At 37.3% G+C, this 20,016-nt stretch overlaps 1 protein-coding gene across 3 annotated transcripts in view; it reads right to left on the bottom strand.

Annotated features, from left to right (window-relative positions):
* The window catches only part of SCFD1 (sec1 family domain containing 1), a 187,270-nt gene that overhangs the window by 85,621 nt on the left and 81,633 nt on the right, over window positions 1–20,016 (bottom strand). For all 3 annotated transcript variants that reach the window (XM_037834730.1, XM_037834729.1, XM_037834731.1), the window contains exons 11-14: window positions 19,765–19,904; window positions 14,407–14,497; window positions 13,786–13,859; window positions 13,024–13,105 (exon numbers count right to left, since the gene is read on the bottom strand). In XM_037834730.1, the coding sequence (XP_037690658.1) occupies window positions 13,024–13,105; window positions 13,786–13,859; window positions 14,407–14,497; window positions 19,765–19,904 (387 nt within the window). The remainder of the gene's footprint in view (window positions 1–13,023; window positions 13,106–13,785; window positions 13,860–14,406; window positions 14,498–19,764; window positions 19,905–20,016) is intronic.

Raw genomic sequence — 20,016 nt, 5'->3', positions numbered from 1 at the left:
TTATTATGAAATCTCTGGCCCTTATATTTTTTAGATGCCTTGAACTATTTTAGCTACTGTATAAAGTTAGTTTGAATAGTAATAGGTATAAGTGGTGAAGTCCAAGGAATGAGAATGTATAATATTAAAAATGGACAAGAGAAATATAAAAGGGATCCCAAGAAGGGGACCATGGTAGTGGCTCTGGAAACGGAGAAGAAAAGACAATATTTAATAATTAATATGAGACTGGACTGGATATGAGAAACAAAGTAGTGAAAGAATTCAAAGATAACTGCTGGGGAACCAGGATGATGATATATTATGGTAATATGAATATCAGATTGGGAAGAGGTAATTATTTGTAGAGTGAAGCCAAAGAAGTAGAAGGGGAAGGTGACAGATTAAAGTGTTAAACTGACTTTTAGGCCTTTCACAATCAAAATAAGCCGATCTTTTCTTCTTACCAGTATTCATTAGATTCAGTTTCCTCTAGTCATATCACATAACTCACTGACTGATCATTAAATCCTATGTGTGCTTTTAATCCTCTAGGCTTAGGCACAGCTTATTCTCTTAACCTTTTAGCCTTTTAGAATATATTCTTCCTCCTTCATCTACCCAGTGAATTCAAGGTGCAGCTGAAATCTCTTTTTTCTAGCTTCCCTGCCATTCTTTCTTAAATCTCTGCTCTCTTCCTTTCCTATTACTATCCCAATCTCCAGCTTGGCTGAAAGAATTTATTACTCCCTCATCTTGTACCAAAAGTACTTTATACACCTCTCCTTAGTAATACTGATCACACTATATATATATATCAAACAACAGAAATTTTTTGTCTCACAGTTCTGGAGGCTAAAAGTCCAAAATCTCTAGGACAGAATCCTTCCTTGGCTCTTCCTAGCTTCTGGCAGTTTGCCAGCAATCCTTGTGCCTCAATCTCTGTATCAGTCTTTACAAGGCCTTCCCCCACTATACCCTGTCTCTTTTTCTGTGTCCAATTCTAATCCAATTTGGCCTCATCTTAACCAAAAACATCTTCAAAAACCCTATTTCTAAGTAAAAGATTACACTCACTCAACCAGGGGTTAAGACTCGATTGCATTACATTATTGTAATAAAATTAAGCTCACTTACATAGCATCTTAAATACAAGTTGCTATTAAGGTGCTCTGGCACTCATATAACAATCAAGTTGTGAATATTTTCATTAAGATTAAAGTAAGAACCCTTTACAGAACTGTACCTTGTAGGGAATTCATTAGTATATAGGAAAGACAGCAATAATGGCACTATCAGAAGGAGTTAAATGAAAGAATGAGAAATTCTTTGAGGCGTTTTTAAAATGAGATGATTTTGGCTTCACTTGATAAACTGATTTGGACTGAAATTAAATAATAATAATAATAAGTGGTAAGACAAAAAGACAGCAAGACAAAATACAGAAACTCTCAGGCTTGAGTTCCAACCCTGCCACTAACTTGGTGACATTTAAGTATTTTTTACAGGGTGAGGGGAGTGGTCTTAGTTCTTTCATTTATTAAATAAGAGATTTGGTTATAAGAAATATCCCCTAAAAGTGTGGTGAGTCAAAAAAGTTTGAGAAATACTGATTAAATAAGGTTTTAAAATGCATGACTTCAAGAATACTTTATATAATAAATTGCACTGTGAATCTCCAAGAGGAGAAAACAGTGAAATTTTATTATCTAACCTTATTTGACTAAGGAAGTAACCTTACTAATTTGTGAATCTATTTGGAACTACATCCAAAGGTCCCTTCTAGCTTTTTTGAAAGTCCTAAGTTTCATCTGAGGTTCCCAAGGAGTTCTAGAAAATGGGGGCCAGGGAACAGAGGTAATTTTTAAGGGGTCTGATTTTTGACTTTCTACCCCAATTTCTGTATCCCTCGTCCTCATGAGTTATTCTATTCTCCTATGCTATTTTATGAGCTCACTGTAAGTTACCTCAAATTCTGCAGAACAAATCAAGGTAGGAATAAATGAGAGAAATGCATTAAATAATTAAGGAATGCATCTCCTTATCTCTCCTCTTAAAGAAATTTTACTTTTCATCTCAATTCTGCTTCTACTCTCTGGATTCATCCTACCGCATATTCTTACATAGGAAGAATCTATAAAAATGTCCCAGGTGTGCTCACTTACAAGTTGAGTGGCATATTCTCTGACTCTTGCTATTCCACATCAATTTCAACCTAAAATCAAGTTGTTGCATGTATCAATAGTTCATTCCTTTTAACTGCTGCATAGTATTCCATTGCATGGCTATAGCACAATTTATCCACTCATCTTTTGCTGATATTTGGGTTTTTCCAGTTTTTGGCTATTACCAAAAAAGATGCTATGAACACTCATTAACATTGAACATATGTTTTCATTTATCTCTGGTAAATAACAAGAGGAATGGAATGGTGGATGATATTATAGGTGTGTGTTTAATGTTTTAAGAAACTGTTAAACTGTTTTCCAAAGTGGGTGTACCATTTTACATTTCTACCAACAGTATATAAGAACTTTAGTTCCTCTATAACCTTGCCAACACTTGGTATGGTCAGTCTTTTTAATTTTAGACCTTTTAATAGATGTATAGTGGTATCTCATTGTGGTTTTAACCTGCATTTCCTTAATGACTAGTGATGCTGAGTTTATCTGTTATCCATATATTAATAATATGGCCATCTACTGCCGTTATGTTTTACAGAAGGAACAGAGGGTATCAGTTAATTTGATTAAAAGAATATCTATTTTATTTTGAAAGCTTAACTTTCCCCAAGAGAGACAAAGTAGTGAGCCAAAGAAAAATTAGCTCCCTGGAGGAGGGGTCCTAATTAAAAGTTAGCATTGCTAGTGAGGGCTAAATCTCTTTAAGAATGTAGACCTAAGACAGCACAAATTTTGCTTGATCAGATGATGTATTTAGATATAATTCAGCTCCTCTCAACTTTCTCTACAAGAACAAACAAAACAAAAATAGGGATGCAATAACAACCAAGCCTTGATCCACAACAACTTATGAACAGCTTATCCTTCGCCAGACACATCCATATGGAATATTCAGATGTTAGAGCTCTTCAACTTAGGTGGAATTAGGGAAAAGAGTACATGATGCCATGTCTATCTCTCATCTACTATGTCTTACAGGTAGGCTTCTTTTCCTTTTCTTAGACATCTGGTGCTAAAGAGTACTTAGTTCAGTTTGACTAGGAGGGTGGGCAAAGAAAAAGGTTGTTAACAAAGTAAGCGATCTCAGAAGCCATTCCCCAACAATCAGCAAGTAGAGAAAATCATATTTGTAGTGGAAATGAAAGAACTGCTGAAGAGTTTAAAAAAAGATTCAACAATTTATCCTAGACCATGTTTAACTACCCAAGCCACTAAAATTCTTAGCGTATCAATAAACTTAAGTGACGATATGTGTTAAAGTTGTGGCAAACTGGTATGCTCTTTCTAACTTTCCACTAAAACATCAATTGCTAAATAGCTTGCAGGACTTCTAAAGAGATTAATTTCTTCTAGTATCCTGCTTCAGAAAATGAGTGAAGGAAATGTAAGAAGCAGCTATAATCTAAACATACCCAAAGGAAAAATACATTAAACTGCAAAAAACACAAATACCTAAAGTGCTTTGTGATCTTTGAGTCATAGATTACAACATTCTTCCTAATAATAATAAATATTTGCTGCTTAGGTGAATAAATGATTACTAACAGATTACGTTCAGATGTTCAAGAAATTCTGGTGAAAAGAAGAGCTCATGCAGAAAAATACTTTAATATTAACATTACAGCCAGAGGTAGAGGTATAAAATAGGAATGGTACAAATAAAATACTATAAATTTGGAAATTTAATAGTTATGGAAAATTGTAAGAAATACTTTCATAACTAGGAATAATGTGAAGTAATGGGAACAACAGAGTTTATGTGCTAGTTTTGACAAGTGGAGGAACTTGAGCAAAAAGAGATGGTTAACATTAAAAAGGTTTCTTCACATAAAACATTCCATTTTTTTCTATGCTGTTAGAATTCCTTACGTCAAGATAACTCTTACAGTATGTGACTTATAAAATACAACCATAATATATGTGTAAATACTTAAAATAAATATGCTTTTTTATCTAGGATATAAAAAAATTCTGATATTAATTGGATTTCCCACAATGACCCAGCTAGGAATAGTGTGTCCCACACCTGATATTATTTCCCCTCTGCAAAGTGAATGTTCTGTACAGTAGTTTCTTTAAATTAGATCCTACTGGGAAAAGGCTGCCTTCCTTGAGCTACAGCAAAACAATTATTACAAAATGTATAACTTTAACATAAAATCACTCAACAGCTTGAGTAACAAATTAGTTTGTTAGTATAAGATGCTCTGCCAGAGAATTAGCAACCCTGGAAGAAATAACTTCTTTTGTAAAGAGACCTAAGTGACCAAGGTCTTAAAGCAGAATTGTTTAGGTCAGGCATGGTGGCATATTAAACTATTTCAGACAGATGGCCTCTATTAGCACAAACTGATTCTGAAAAATTCATATAAAATCATTAGCATAAAATCATAAGTAAGCATCATAAAGAATTTCATGAATAAATTTTGTCTTATAAATCACCATTTCTCACCTAGGCAGATGTAATCACTGTCTTCCAGTTCTACATTTGTCCATTCTCCATTTGAAACATAAATCAGATCACATAATTAGCATCCAATGACTTCCTATCATACTTGAATTAAATTCCTACTTCTCTTGATTCCATAGTCTACCATTCTTTCCCTTCTCACTATAAGCATATTGGCCTTCTAGGTCCTTGAACACATCAAATTTGTTGCGTTCTTAAGGCTTTACACTTACTATTCTCCCTGCCTGGAATGCTTGGCCATGAGATCTTCATGAAGTACCTCCCTCTTGTGATTTGGGTCACAATGCAAACATCACCTCATCAAAGATGACTTCCCTAACCAGTTACTCTACAGTAGCACTTTTATCCACTCTCAATCACCTCATATCACCCTGTTTTTGTTTTCACATCATTTATAAATGCCTAAATTTGTCTTGTTTTGTAGTTTATTGTCTCTCTCTCTGTCACTAAAATATAAGCTCCAAGAAAATAGAGAACTTGTCTAGCTAGTTTATTATGGTATCCCCAGGGCATAAAACAATAAACATTGAGCCAAACAATAAACATGATTGAATAAATAAATTCCACAAACAAAATCTTTTCAAACCATAAGCTCTAGTCTCTGGCCTATTATTAAAGAGTATATTCATGTAAATTTGTGGCATGATCATGTTTGTAAAGTTTTATGAATGAGATAAAACTATGCACTTTCGATGGGTACGATAGTTAGTTACTCTGGGTCACACAACTTAGCTAGTAGCAAGAGCTGAGCTTGGCATTTTCCTGATTTTACAGCTATAAGAACTGAGGTTAAAGTAAAATGTAAGAATAAACTTTTAATAAAAAAAAACAAAATAAATAAATAAAAACTGTAAATCAAAGGGAATTCACAAAATAGCTTAAATCTCAAAGTACATGTAGGACTTCTGACAACTGTCATACCTCTTAGAGATTTGGCTTTAATGGTTTATTTATTTGTATGTAGCACCTAGCATACTGCCTGGAACAAAGCAAGCACTGAAAAAATGCTTGTTGAATGGGTCAAAAGATCCCAATTACATAATTATAGCATAATATATGTAAGATAGAACCTATATTTCATTATTATAGAGTGATAATTTTTTGTTTACCTTTCTTAAATTTAATTTTCTTGAGACTGTTCACATACCATAAAATTATCCAAAAATCCAAAGTGAACAATCAATTGCCCATGGCACCACCATACAGCTGTGCATCCATCACCACAACTAATTTTTTTTCCAATTTTTAGAACATTTTCATTACTCCAGAAAAGAAATAAAGACAAAAAAGAAAACTCAATTCCTCCCCTATGCCTACCCACCCCACCTCCATTATTGACCCATAGTATGAGTATAGCACATTTGTTACTGTTGATGAAACAATGTTAAAATACTGTTAACTATAGTACATAGTTTGCAACAGGTATATATTTTTTCCCTATATACCCCTCTATTATTAGCTTCTAGTTATAATGTCATACATTTGTTCTAGTTCATGAAAGAGATTTCTAATATTTCTATAGTTAATCACAGATATTGTCCACCACAAGATTCACTGTTTTATACATTCCCATCTTTTAACCTCCAATTTTTCTTCTGGTGACATACATGACTCTAAGCTTCCCCTTTCCACCACATTCACACACCATTCAGCACTGTTAGTTATTTTCACAATATCGTGCTACCATTACCTCTGTCCACTTTCAAACACTTAGGTTCAACTTAGTTGAACAATCTGCTTGTAATAAGCAACCGCTCCCCATTCTTTAGCCTTGTTCTATATCCTGTTAACTTACATTTCATGTCTATGTGTTTACATATTGTAATTAGTTCGTATCAGTGAGACCATGAAATATTTGTCCTTATGTGTCTGACTGATTTCACTCAATGTAGTGCCCTCAAGGTTTCTTTATCAACCCGTTTTTTTTAAGACGGTTTTGCTCACCACCATACATTCCGCCCTAAGTAAACAATTGATGGTTCCCTGTACAGTTACATATTTATGTATTCACCACCATCACCACTATCTATATAAGGCCATCTCCATTTCTTCCACAAAGAAGGAGGAAGAGTCAAAGAAGGTAGAGAGACAAAAGAAGAAAAAGAAAGAAAAAAGAACAAACATGACAGCTAAAAAGCAATGAAAGGAAAGACAGAATTAAACTAAGGTAGAATAAAAGAGTCAGACAATATCACCAATTCCAAGAGTCTTATACCCCTCCCTTATGTCCTCTTCTTATAGACATTCAGCTTTGGTTTACTGCCTTCGTTACATTAAAGGAAGCATAATACAAAGTTTCTGTTAACTATAGTTTCTAGTTTGCATTGACTGCATTTTTCCCCCACTATCACCCTATTTTTAACACCTTGCAAGGTTGACATTCATTTGTTCTCCCTCATGTAAAAATATATTTGTACGTTTTATAACAATTGTTGAGCACTCTAGGTTTCACTGAGTTACACAGTCCCAGTCATTATCTTTCCTCTTTCCTTTTGGTGTCCCATATACTCCTAATCTCCCTCTTTCAACCATACTTACAGCCATCTTTGTTCAGTGTACTTACAAATTTCTGTGCTACCATCACCCAACTGTGTTCCAGATCTCTCACTCCTGTCTTTTCCTATCTGTCTGTAGTGCTCTCTTTAGTATTTCCTGTAGCGCAGGTATCTTGTTCACAAACTCTCATTGTCTGTCGGAGAACATTTTAAACTCTCCCTCATTTTTGAAGGATAGTTTTGCCAGATATAGGATTCTTGGTTGGCGGTTTTTCTCTTTCAATATCTTAAATACATCACACCACTTCCTTCTTGCTTCCAGGGTTTCTACTGAGAAATCCACACACAGTCTTATCAAGCTTCCTTTGTGTGTGGTGGATCGCTTTTCTCTTGCTGCTTTCAGGATTCTCTATCTTTGACACTTGATAATCTGATTATTAGGTGTCTTGGCGTGGATCTATTCAGAGCTATTCTGTTTGGGGTATGCTGCACTTCTTAGATCTGTAATTTTATGTCTTTCATAAGAGATGGGAAATTTTCATTGTTTATTTTCTTCATTATTGCTTCTGCCCCTTTTCCCTTCTCTTCTTCTTCTGGGACACCCATAACACATACATTCATGCACTTCATGTTGTCATTTAATTCCCTGAGACGTTGCTCATATTTTTCCATTCTTTTCCCTATCTGTTCTTTTGTGTGTGGGATTTCAGGTGTCTTGTTCTCCAGTTTCTGAGTGTTCTCTTTTGCCTCTTGATATCTGGTGTTATATGTCTCCATTGTGTTTTTCGTCTCTTGTGTTGTGCCTTTCATTTCCATAGATTCTGCCAGTTGTTTTTTCAAACTTTCAATTTCTACCTTATGATCGTCCAGTGTTTTTTGTTATATCTTCCCCGAAATCGTTGATTTGATTTAGCATATGTGCTGGTTTGGATGTATTATGTTCCCCAAAATGCCATTATCTTTGATGCAATCTTGTGGGGGCAGACATATTACTATTGATTAGATTGAGACCTTCTGATTAGGTTGTTTCCATGGAGATGTGACCCACCGAACTGTAGGTGATAACTCTGATTAGATAATTTCCCTGGAGGCATGGCCCCACTCATCAGCATGGGCTTTGATTAGTTTACCTGAATACTATAAAAGCTCAGACAGAAGGAGCTCATAGCTTAGCAGTAGCTATGAAGCTTTGAAGAACGCACAGGAGCTGAGAGAGGAGCTGCAACTAACAGACACATTTTGAAGAAGGCCATTGAAAGCAGAGTTTCGATGATGCTTTGGAGGTACTAGCCCAGAGTTTACACCAAGAAGCTGCAGCCTAGAGAGGAACGTACTGGGAGAAAGCCATTTTGAAACCAGAACACTCCAGAGCAGGAGCCAGCCATGTGCCTTCCCAGCTAACAGAGGTTTTCCGGATGGCAATAGCCATTCTCCAGTAAAGATAAACAATTGTTAACGCTTTACCTTGGACACTTTATGGCCTTAAGACTGTAACAATGTAACCAAATAAACCCCTTTTGTAAAAGCCAATCCATTTCTGGTGTTTTGCTTAATGGTAGCATTAGCAAATTGGAACAGATTTTGGTACCATAAGTGTGGGTGCTGCTGAATTTGCAAATACCATTTGGAATGGCTTTTTAAATGGATAAGGGGAAGATTCCAGAAGAATTGTGAAGAGCTTGACAGAAAAGGCCTAGACTGCTTTGAAGAGACTCTTGGTAGAAATATGGACTCCAAAGATATTTCTGACAAGGCCTTGAACAGAAATGATGAATGCGTCATTGCCAGTTGGAAGAAAGGTGATCTTTGTTTTCAAGTGGCAGAGAATTTGGCAAAATTGATTCCTGGTGTTGGATGGAAGGAAGCATTTGAGAGCAACAAGCTGGGATACTTAGCTGAGGAGATTTTGACATTAGCCTGGCTTTTCCTTGCAGCTTATAGTAAAACGTGAGCAGAGAGAGATAAAACTTAGAACTGAACTCTTGGGTACAAAGAAACCAGAAATTGATGGCCTGGAAAACTCTGAGCTTCCAGGGGGTGGAACCCCAGAAACTACAGTCCCACGTGAGGATTTAACGAAACATGGAACCTGACCACCATTTCATTGCAAGCCAGGATTGGAAATGGAGTGATCCAGAAAGGATTTCTGGAAAGTCCTATTGTATGATGGTTTTGACCATGAGTGCTTCATGCCAAGCCAATGAGATTTTTGTGTCTATGGCTGGAGTCATGGCTGGTTTGGACTGGAGGAGGGAAGGAACAAATTGAAGGAAAAATGTCTTCAGTGACACATGGAAATTGAGGTCTGGAGTCAAGAAGTCTCGGGCAGGGAGAACAGAGCAGCCCATGCACGTGGAAAGGGTAAGTTTGCCCCAGAGGTCGAGGGCAGGCATTCCTCCTCGATGCTCAGGAAGAGTGTTGCCACTGCAGGCCTCAGAGAGGATGGAGCACATTCCCCGGGGATTGGGGAGAGACTGGCCGCCACGCTACTGTTCGGAGAGAGTAGAGCCTTTGCCCCGGAGAGGCAGAGTCCGGGTGGCACTGCAATGTTTGCCGAGGGTGGGGCCAAAAAGGTGGTCTCCCCAATGTGTGGATATGTTGGAGCACTCAACCCAGCATTTGGAGAGAAAAGGGCTGTTGTGTAGGCCCTTGGAAAGTGTGGGAAAGCCACTCTCTCAAGCCCTAAGGATAAAACATCATTGTATAAATGACTCTCAGACTTTGAAATCTAATGGAGTTTGCCCTATGGGTTTTAGGAGTTGTTTTGGACCCTTAACCTCTGTTTTCCTTACTGTTTCTCCTTACGGCAATGGGAATGTTTATCCTATGAATGTCCCTCCTTTTATGTTAGAAGCAGATAACTTATTCTGAGTTTCACTGGTCCACAGCCAGAGGGGAATTAAGTTTTAGGACAGACCACGCCTGTAACTGATTTTGATGGGATCTTGTACTTAACCATTATTACTGAAATGATTTACATTTTTGTGATATTGTGATGGGATGAATGTATTCTGTATATGGCAAGATCATGTTGTTTTGGGGTCCAGGGGGTGGAATGTACTGGTTTGGAGGTATTATGTCTCCCCAAATGCCATTATCTTTGATGCAATCTTGTGGGAACAGACATATTACTGTTGATTAGACTGGGACATTCTGATTAGGTTGTTTCCATGGAGATGTGACCCACCCAACTGTAGGTGATAATTCTGATTAGACAATTCCCCTGGAGGCATGGCCCCACCCATCAGTTTCCCTGAATACTATAAGGGCTCAGATAGAAGCAGCTCATAGCTTGTTACTGCCAAGAGGGACACTTTGAAGAATGCACAGGAGCTGAGAGAGGAGCTGCAACTTACAGACACATTTTGAAGATGGCCGTTGAAAGCAGAGTTTTGCTGATGCTTTGGAGATACTAGCCCAGAGTTTGTCCCAAGAAGCTTCAGCCTAAAGAGGAATGTCCTGGGAGAAAGCCAGTTTGAAACCAGAACTCCGGAGCAGGCGCCAGCCACGTGCCTTCCCAGTTAACAGAGGTTTTCTGGACACCATTGGCCATCCTCCAGTGAAGGTACCTGATTGTTAATTCTTTACCTTGGACACTTTATGGCCTTAAGACTGTAACTGTGTAACCAAATAAACCCCCTTTATGAAAGCCAATCCATTTCTGGTATTTTGCTTAACGACAGCATAAGCAAACTGGAACAGCATATTTCTTCGAAAATCTTTAATAGATTGTTTCATTAAAGTGAAACAATATCTCAAGTGTATCTTGATTGAGGTGTAAGTTTGTTCCTTTGACTGGGCCATATCTTTGTTTTTTCCTAGTAAAGACTGCAGTTTTCTGTTGTCTGAGTACCTGGTTTCCTTAGTTACCCCAGTCAGATTTTCTCAGACCAGAATGGGTTCAGGTCTCAGAAGGGGATTTTATTCAGGGTGTATCTTAGAGGAATGACAGGATTTCCAGTTGCTGTGCTTTTCCTAACCCGCCAGGCAGGTGGCACCTGTCAGCCTGTCGCTCCTGACTAATGTAAGGAGGTTTGGCCTCCTTAGTTTCTGTTTTGGCTGTTTTCCCCCAGGCTCTGGGATGTGGCTCTGAAGGGAAAGCTGGGCCCCACCTCCTTACTCTTAGGGAAGATACACCCCCTAGGGAGTTATCATCTGCATTTGAATAGTCTCTCTGACTCTGTTATCTCCACCCCTGTCTGGTCAGAGCGCTGCAAACTGAAAATGGCTGTGGATTTCTCTTCTGAGCCCCTCAGGTTGAGAGAGAGAAAAAGGGACAGAAAGCCACCCCTTTTGGAGTCAGTACACAGCCCCCCAGTCTCACTCATCGGCCAGAGGTAACACCCAGTCTTCTGGGCTCCCCCTCCCAGGACAGATGGTTCTTTAAGGTCAGTTGTCACTAAAAACCCTCTGTCTGCTTGTTGGGGGTTTGTAGCTGATATTCAGCACTCCACATTTGTTAATTAAAACCCCAGTTGGAACTCAGCTGAGCTATATTCGCTTGCTCAGAGAGTGCTGCTAGTTTCTACCATAGCGAGGTTTTGCCATTTGGCCTGCCATGGGGGGAGGGGGCTCTCGGCACGGTTCCACAACTTTTACTTACAAATTCTATGCTGCAGTCTCAGGCATTCCTCCCAATCCAGGTTGGTATACAAAGTATGGACAGTCACGGTTGTCCCCCAGCAGTTATTCCAAATTATTTACCAGCTGTTCCTTGTTGTTTATTAGTTGTTGCAAGGGACTGACTAAATTCCCCTCCTCTCTATGCTGCCATCTTGCCCCTTACCTTTTAATATTAGTGATTAAGAGTCTTGATATTTAGCTCTGTAAACAAAACGTTTCCCTTCTATTCAAAGAAATTCTCAATATAGAATTCTGTCGTATTTCATCTGGTCTGAATATACAGTCCACAGGAGACTGTTACTGCAAGTAAACAGATCTTTCTGAACAACTTTTTTTCCATTTTACAAAGAAGCTACATTATGGAAGAGAAAAACACCATCCACAGAATTACCTACAGACTGCACAATTTTGTTTCTATTCCTCTACCTACAGGAAATATTAAAATATCAGTATCAAGATGTGGAGCAAAGAAAAAATTTAAATTATCAGCTTAACAGAAATTAATCAGGTTTAAATTTCATGCTTCCTAATGTCCATTATCTATCTATATTAGCTGCTTTCTAATGCTCTATGACTTTTTGCAAAAGAAGAAGGTTTAAATCCTTTCTCCATTAATACCAAGGTATTATCAAGGGCTCTGCCAGATGGCAAGCATATTCAGTTTTTAAGCAGTTTCAAATGCATCATATCAAATGGAAAGTAGGGGTCAATAAAACCAAGTGCTCCAGTATTGAAGAACTGATAAAATCTACTTGATATGGGGGGCAATTTTTAAGGAACTGAGAAAACGAACTATTATAGTAAAAGATAGTAGTAGCCCCAATATTCTTTTCAAATTCACAATAAATCTGTAAGAAGCTTTAATGCTAACAGACTTGTCTAAAATTAAAAAGTTCAGAAACAAAATCACATAATGAAATTATGTTATTAGTGAATATATTAGGTAGTACTATACGAAAAGGGATGCCTAACTCTGTACTACTGGTAATTCAATACAGGTCTACTGTTGATAAAGTAACATGCATGTTTCGAGATAGTATCAAGAAATATCAGAGTCTGACTTTTATTTACTAAATGTGTGAGCTTGTGCAAATCACTCATCTTTCTGGATTCTTAAATTTCCTCATTTACAAAAACAAAGGCAATACTGCTGCCTCCTCTAAACCTTACAATGTTACTGTGAGGGCTAGATGGGAAAATGAATATAAAAGCACCTTGCAAAGTATAAAATTCAAGTTCTATTTTTTATTGTGGAAAAAAATGTTAAATTTACCTTTATATGTTCTAAAACAGCAGTGGCAACATTTGTGTGGAGATCAATAAGTCTTTTTTTTTCAAGAAGTTCTGGCAAAGAACTGCAAGTACCAAGAAACTGAAAATTAATCATTAAATTTTCTAAGAAAATGACACAGAGTTTAATATTCCTCACATCTGACTCTTTCTGCTGAGGAAACTCAGAATAGTGAAACAGTGACAAAATGACATCCTAAATTTTTTATCAACTGCATTTAATCTTTAGGCTTGAACACATAGTATTTATTACTTTAATAAAGGTGCAATGCTTCTTATTTAAAATAATCTGGCTTCCAAATATCATTATCTCTACCATCTCCTTTTCTGATTCCCAAGATTAGAAGTTTCAAACAAAATCAGATAATGGTATGCTTTTACTTATATTTGTAAAACATGTTTTCCTCCCTCCATCTTGATGGAATAATCCAAAACACTGCTTAACTTTAGTTAAGGAAGTACAGCAGCAATGATAAAATTAATACCTTGTCTTACTTTATAACCTGTATTATCTTCCTGGTAATTACATTACAAATTTCTAATTAGTGAAACAAGCAAATGATCTAATCTAAGAGGGAAATAAAATCAGTCTGAACATGTTTAAAATGCAATTCTTTAAATTCAAAGATATATTTTTTATTAACTAATATTTCCTATTTTATAAAATGTTAACCTTTTTTTTTTTAACCTCTAAAATAAAGCTTATCAATAGAAAGACTTCAAAGAGGACCCACTGCTTACTTACCTAACAGCCGAGGTTAGCTTAGCAGTATTATCGGAAAGCATACTTATAGCTCCTTCATCTTCCCCTTCTAGTCCCTGAGAAAGAAAAAAAGGTCCCACTAATCACTGAAAAATCCCAGGTTGAAGCATACAAATTAGTAGATTCCTAAGATTACAGATAAACAGTAAAATTTAGGTCATGAAGAATAACAATTCTTTTCCCCTAAAGAATGAGCATAATGCACTTTCGGCAATTACAAAAACTTCCAGTCACCACCAATCTAATAAAAAGTTGGATGACTTTAATAAAGGATCAGCTGGTATTGTCAGATAAGGAAACAGGTCTAGAGACTTGCTATAGGTCAGCTGGTAATAACTATAGATCTAAAATCTGCAGTTACATCAAAGTATAATAGAAGGACATCACTGGAACATCTACCTCTAAAATGAAGCCACACTATATATTTTTTCAAGTCATAGATTCATATTATTCTTTTAACAATTGTTGCTGTTATTCCCAATATTTAGATTTCCTTTTGAACAAGACTTTTTATATAACTTTAGAATATTTTAATTGTATTTAAGCAATAAACAGCCTTAAACTTTTATCTTTATAATTCTTAGAAAACAAATAGAATCTTACCATAATGCTTTTAAGTCGTTTGACCTCATCTTCCTGTGCTCTGTAAGATTCTAGTTCTTGCTGAACTGATTCTGCAACTTCTGGGAATGGACTAAAACAAAATTGCACAAGAAGAACAATGAGTAGGACACTAAAAGACTAATTTTGGGGTGTGAGTTTTGAAATAAACACAATGAGGATTATTACTTTAAATGCACTTACTTGGATTTGAATATATTTTATATATAATATAGGCCAAAAGCATTTAGTATAAATACAACTACATATTCTTCTTCTATCTGATTATATTATAAATACTATTTCTTTAAAATGTATATTATACATCTAAAAAAAATTTCAATTTTATTTTTATTCCTTTTCATTAACCATATCCAAAGTCCTTTTTACCTATATCCTGTAAAAAGAAAAAGTAAAATATCTAAATGACTGAAAAACAGGGTAAGAGAAGTCATAAGCATAACAAACATCAATTAAATACTATCACCTAAATTAACATATAGCATCAAAAGGTCTGAGCAACTACAAAGATGGCATTTAAAAAACATTGTCTGCAAGTAACTGTGGAAAAAAAAAATCATCTTGTCAATCCTGTATAAATAATATCCCAGAACCAGTAAAAACAGAACTTAGGCTACAATTTTGGTGGTCTAATTGCCTAACTCTTCATCCAGGTGAGTGCAGTTCAGCAGTAATTTAAATAGACTTTAGACACAACTGACCTGCAATCATTGAACAGCTCAGGTGAGAAAAGGGTCACACAGAACTAATCTTGATTAATTCTAAATGAATATATGTTAACCATGAAATTGTTCTTATGAGTATTTTTCATCTACAGCCTTAGGGGAGACCAGAAGCTTTTTCTCCTTTAAGAAAAAGAAAGTCATGTTTCATTAGCAATGAAACAAAAACCTTTTCTATCCCTTCCTCATTCTGACACCTGAAAACACTAATAATGAATACATTTCATCCAACGGAGTTGGGCAGAAATGTCAGGAACTGCTGAATGGATTCTGAGGTCAACCTAGGCATTTATCCCCAGTTACAGGAGAGTCTAGATTGGCAAAAAGTAGCTTTGAAGCTTCAGCATTGCACTGAAGAGTCAGAAACTCTTTGTTTGGGCACAACAGAAACTGCTTGTATGGGCAATCTCTTACCCTCTCAGGGCCCTAGCTTCATCTGTAAAAGGTGCTGGTTGAACCAGATCATCCTTAAAATCTCTAGTATTATCAGGCCTCAGAGCTAACAGAGAATAACTGCTTACATTTATCGAGTGCTTACTGTAGGCCAAATACCATGCTGAGAATTCATCTTGATTATTTCATTTAATCCTTACCACAGTCTTGTTGAGTTAGGTACCACTAATAGTTAAGGCCAAGGGCTTTGGGATCTGCCAGAACAGAGTTCCACTTCTGTTCTGCCACTGAAAGCTGGATGACTTAGGTTAGTTTCTTATATTTTTATCTCAGACTTCATAACAACCTTCTGAAATAGGGTGATAGGTAAAATCATCATCACCACATTTTACTAATGAGGACACTGAAGCACAAAAAGGGTCAAGTCTGTTGTCTCCCAGTTTCTTTTGCCCACATTACTATTGTAGTACAATATTCAAAGAGTGAGAGGTCTATTCTTACTTACAAACAAAAGATTGAAGTTCTAACTATTTAACTGACCTCTAAGATTGTTCCTGAATCACAGGGTCTAAAGAAAATTTTCAAAACTTCCATATTTGACTAAAGAAATTTTTTTTTTCTTAAGCTTTTCTCTATTAGGGAATGCCAACTTTAAAATTAACTTTAAATATCCTCCATCTCTATAAATAATGTCTCGCTAATGAAATGTAATTCCTCGTACTTCACCATTCTGGAAATAAATGAAGACTACGGCTTTCCTCAGGGAAGACAATGATTTAAAATAAATTATAATAGTACCTAAAAATTGCCCTAGTCAGAAAGAGAAAGATATTGACATTGCTCTGTAAAGAAAGTCAAATTCTTAAGTACAGCAATATGATTTTCCATAGTTAAAAGAAGCTATAAATTTAAAAACAGGCTGTGCTGGTTTGGATGTATTATGTCCCCCAAAACGCCATGTTCTTTGATGCGCTTCATAGGGGCAGACGTCTTAGTGTTGATTAAGTTGGAGCTTTTAGATTAGGTTGTTTCCATGGAGATGTGACCCACCCAACTGTAGGTGATAAATCTGATTAGATAATTTGCATGGAGGTGTTACCCCGCCCATTCAGGATGGGTGTTAATTGGATCACTGGAGTCCTATAAAGGAGTTCTCAGACAGAGGGAACTCAGAGCAACTTAGAGTGACATTTTGAAGAGCAGCTGCAGCTAAGAGAGAACAAAACGCCCAAGAGTAACACTTTGGAAAACTCCATCTTGAAACTCAACCTAGAAGCAAGCGGACACGAGCCACGTGCCTTCCAAGCGAACAGAGGTTTACGGGCGCCAAAGGTCATCCTTCAGTGAAGGTACTCTGTTGTTGGACACTTACGGCCTTAAGACTGTAACAATGCAACCAAATAAACCCCCTTTATAAAAACAGCCAATCCATTTCTGGTGTTTTGCTTAATGGCAGCATTAGAAAACTGGAACAGATTTTGGTACCAGAGCAGTGGGGTGCTTCTGAGTTAGCAAATACCAAACATGTTGGAACAGCTTTTTAAATCGATAAGGGGAAGATTCCAGAAGAATTGTGAGGAGCTTGACAGAAAAGGCCAAGATTGCTTTGCAGAGACCATTGGTAGAAATATGGATTCTAAAGATACTTCTGATGAGGCTTTGAGCGGAAATGATGAATGTGTTATCGCCAATTGGAGGAAGAAAGGCAATCCTTGTTTTAAAGTAGCAGAGAATTTGGCAAAATTGTATCCTAGTGTCGGATGGAAGGCAGAATTTGAAAATGATGAGCTGGGATACTTAGCTGAAGAGATTCCTACACTAAATATTGAAAGTGTGGCCTGGCTTCTCCTTGCAGCTTAAAGTAAAATGTGAGCAGAGAGAGATAAACTTAGAACTGAACTCTTGAGTACAAAGAAATCAGAAACTGATAGTTTGGCATATTCCAGGCTTCCAGAAAGTGAGACCCCAGAGGATACAGCCCCACATGAGGATTTAACCAAACTTGGAACCCAACCACCATTTCAGTACAAGCCAGGACTGGAGATGGAGTTACCCAGAAAGGATTTGTGGAAAGTCCTATTGTCTGACAGTTTCGACCCCTGTGTGCTTCATGCCAAGCCAATGAGATTTTTGCAACATCTGTATAGAAGGAGACACTGCTGGTCTGGACTGGAGGGAATGGAAAAGGAACAAATTGAAGGAAAAATTTCTTCAAAGACAGAGCTATAGAGATTGAGGTCTGGAGTCAAGACGTCTTGGGCAAGGAGAATGGAGCAGCTCAAGCACGTGGAAAGGGTGAGTTTGCCCGAGAGGCTGAGGGCGGACTTCTGCCTAGATGCTCAGGAAGAGTGCTGCCACCCTGGCCCCAGGGAGGGTGGAGCAGATTCCGTGGGGACTGGGGAGAGCCTGGCCACCACACCATTGTTCGGACAGGGGAGAGCCTTTGCCCCAGAGAGGCAGAGTCCAGGTGGCACTCCGATGTTTGAGGAGGGTGGGGCTGAGAAGAAGGTGGTCTCCCCAATGTGTGGATGGATATGTTGGAGCACTCACCCATGTTTGGAGAGAAAAAGCCTGCCGTGTAGGCCCTTGGAAAGGGATAAACTTCCACCCTCTCAAGCCCCAAGGATGCAAAGTCATTCTGTAAAAGACTCTCAGACTTTGAAATCCAACAGTTTGCCCTGCAGGTTTTAGGAACTGTTTTTGTCCTGTTAACCCTTCCTTTCAGTTTCTCCTTACGGCAATGGGAATGTTTATCTATGACTGCCCCTCCTTTATATACTGGCAGCAGATACCTTGTTGTGAGTTTCACAGGTCCAGAACCAGAGGGGAATTTTGCTTTTGGACAGACCACGCCTGTGACTGATTTTGATGGGATCTTGTACTTACCTATTGTTACTGAAATGATTTAAGTTTCTCTGATATTGTGATGGGATGAATATATTTTGTACATGGAAAGATTACGTCATTTTGGGGTCCAGGGGCTGGAATGTGCTGGTTTGGATATATTATGTTCCCCAAAATGCCATGTTCTTTGATGCAATCTTATGGGGACAGAAGGCTTAGTGTTGATTGTTTGGATTAGATTGTTTCCATGCAGATGTGATAACTGATTAGATAATTTGCATGGAGGTGTTACCCTGCCCATCCAAGGTGGATGTTAACTGGATCACTGGAGTCATATAAAGCAGTTCACAGACGGAGGGAACTCAGAGCAACTTAGAGTGACATTTTGAAGAGCAGCTGCAGCTAAGAGAGGGCAAAATGCCCCAAGAGCAACATTTGGGGCATGCCATCTTGAAACAACAACCTGGGAGCAAGGGGATGCCAGCCAGGTGCCTTCCGAACTAACAGAGGTTTTCCAGACGCCAAAGGCCATCCTTCAGTGACAAACCAGAACACAGACAAAACGTACAAAAAAATAGCACAGAAACAAGTCTATATCCTACTTTTAAAAAAATATCTATGCAAAAAACAGCTATATTAAGGACATACATATAAACATTTGAATTTATTCAAAATATTAACAAACATTGTATTTCCACAATTGTGAATGAGCAGCATTATTTTTTTTCCTCTCAGAACAATGATTTTTTTGTTTGTTTAGAATGTTTTCTCTAGCCATAATTACTGCCAGATAGAAACTTTAATAATAGTTACTAAGTCCATGAAATACCCTACACTTTGGGGCAGAGCAACATGTGGAATATGTACATCTGCCTACAATAAATTACATGGCAAATTATTACATTTTTTCACCTACTGTTTGATGTACTTTGAATAAATCTCTGGACTTTATGCTTAGCATCTCTCCATAGATAGATAACTAAACCTGGGTTTGCATTAGGGCATCTATGGAACAGGGAGGAAAAACCCCACGCCAATGTTTCCCCACCACAAAAACCCATTTCAGTGAAAGGGCAGAGATTGGTGTAGAGAGTCTGTAGTTATACAACAAAATTTACAAACTCTGTCTGTAAAATCTGTAAAACCATATAGTATGAGCTTATCGAAGATAAGTGGCCCCCACAAAACAACAACAAAAACCTATTTCTCAGGAAGGAATCAAGTAATAAAAATACATATCTACAGACTAATTATAACTACCACTTATTGTGTACAAGAATCACCATGATTGTTTTGATTTTTTTCTTAAATTCATTAACTTAGATAACATCTTCATTTCTCTTTAAGGGATAAATCTTTTACTTACTCATATTTTTCTTACCTTCCTTTATGTTTCTGCCAAAATTTATCAACTGGGGTTAAATCATAAGACTTCTTGTTTTTTCTCTTTGGCCTAGCACCAGCTGGAGAATTTTCCACTCCTGAAGATTCTTCCAAATTAACTCTGTTTAAATGGAAATCCTAGGAAAAAAGTACTCTTCTTTTCAATAACTGTTTATTGAGTTTAAGGGACACAAGATTTCTTACAACAAGGAAAATAATCAACATCAATTCTTGTGGTCTTTTCTAATCA

This window comes from Choloepus didactylus, chromosome 4 (assembly GCF_015220235.1).
Source record: "Choloepus didactylus isolate mChoDid1 chromosome 4, mChoDid1.pri, whole genome shotgun sequence".
Taxonomy (NCBI): Eukaryota; Metazoa; Chordata; class Mammalia; order Pilosa; family Megalonychidae; genus Choloepus; species Choloepus didactylus.
Note: the sequence above shows the minus strand (reverse complement) of the source record. Positions and strands in the feature narration are given on the sequence as shown.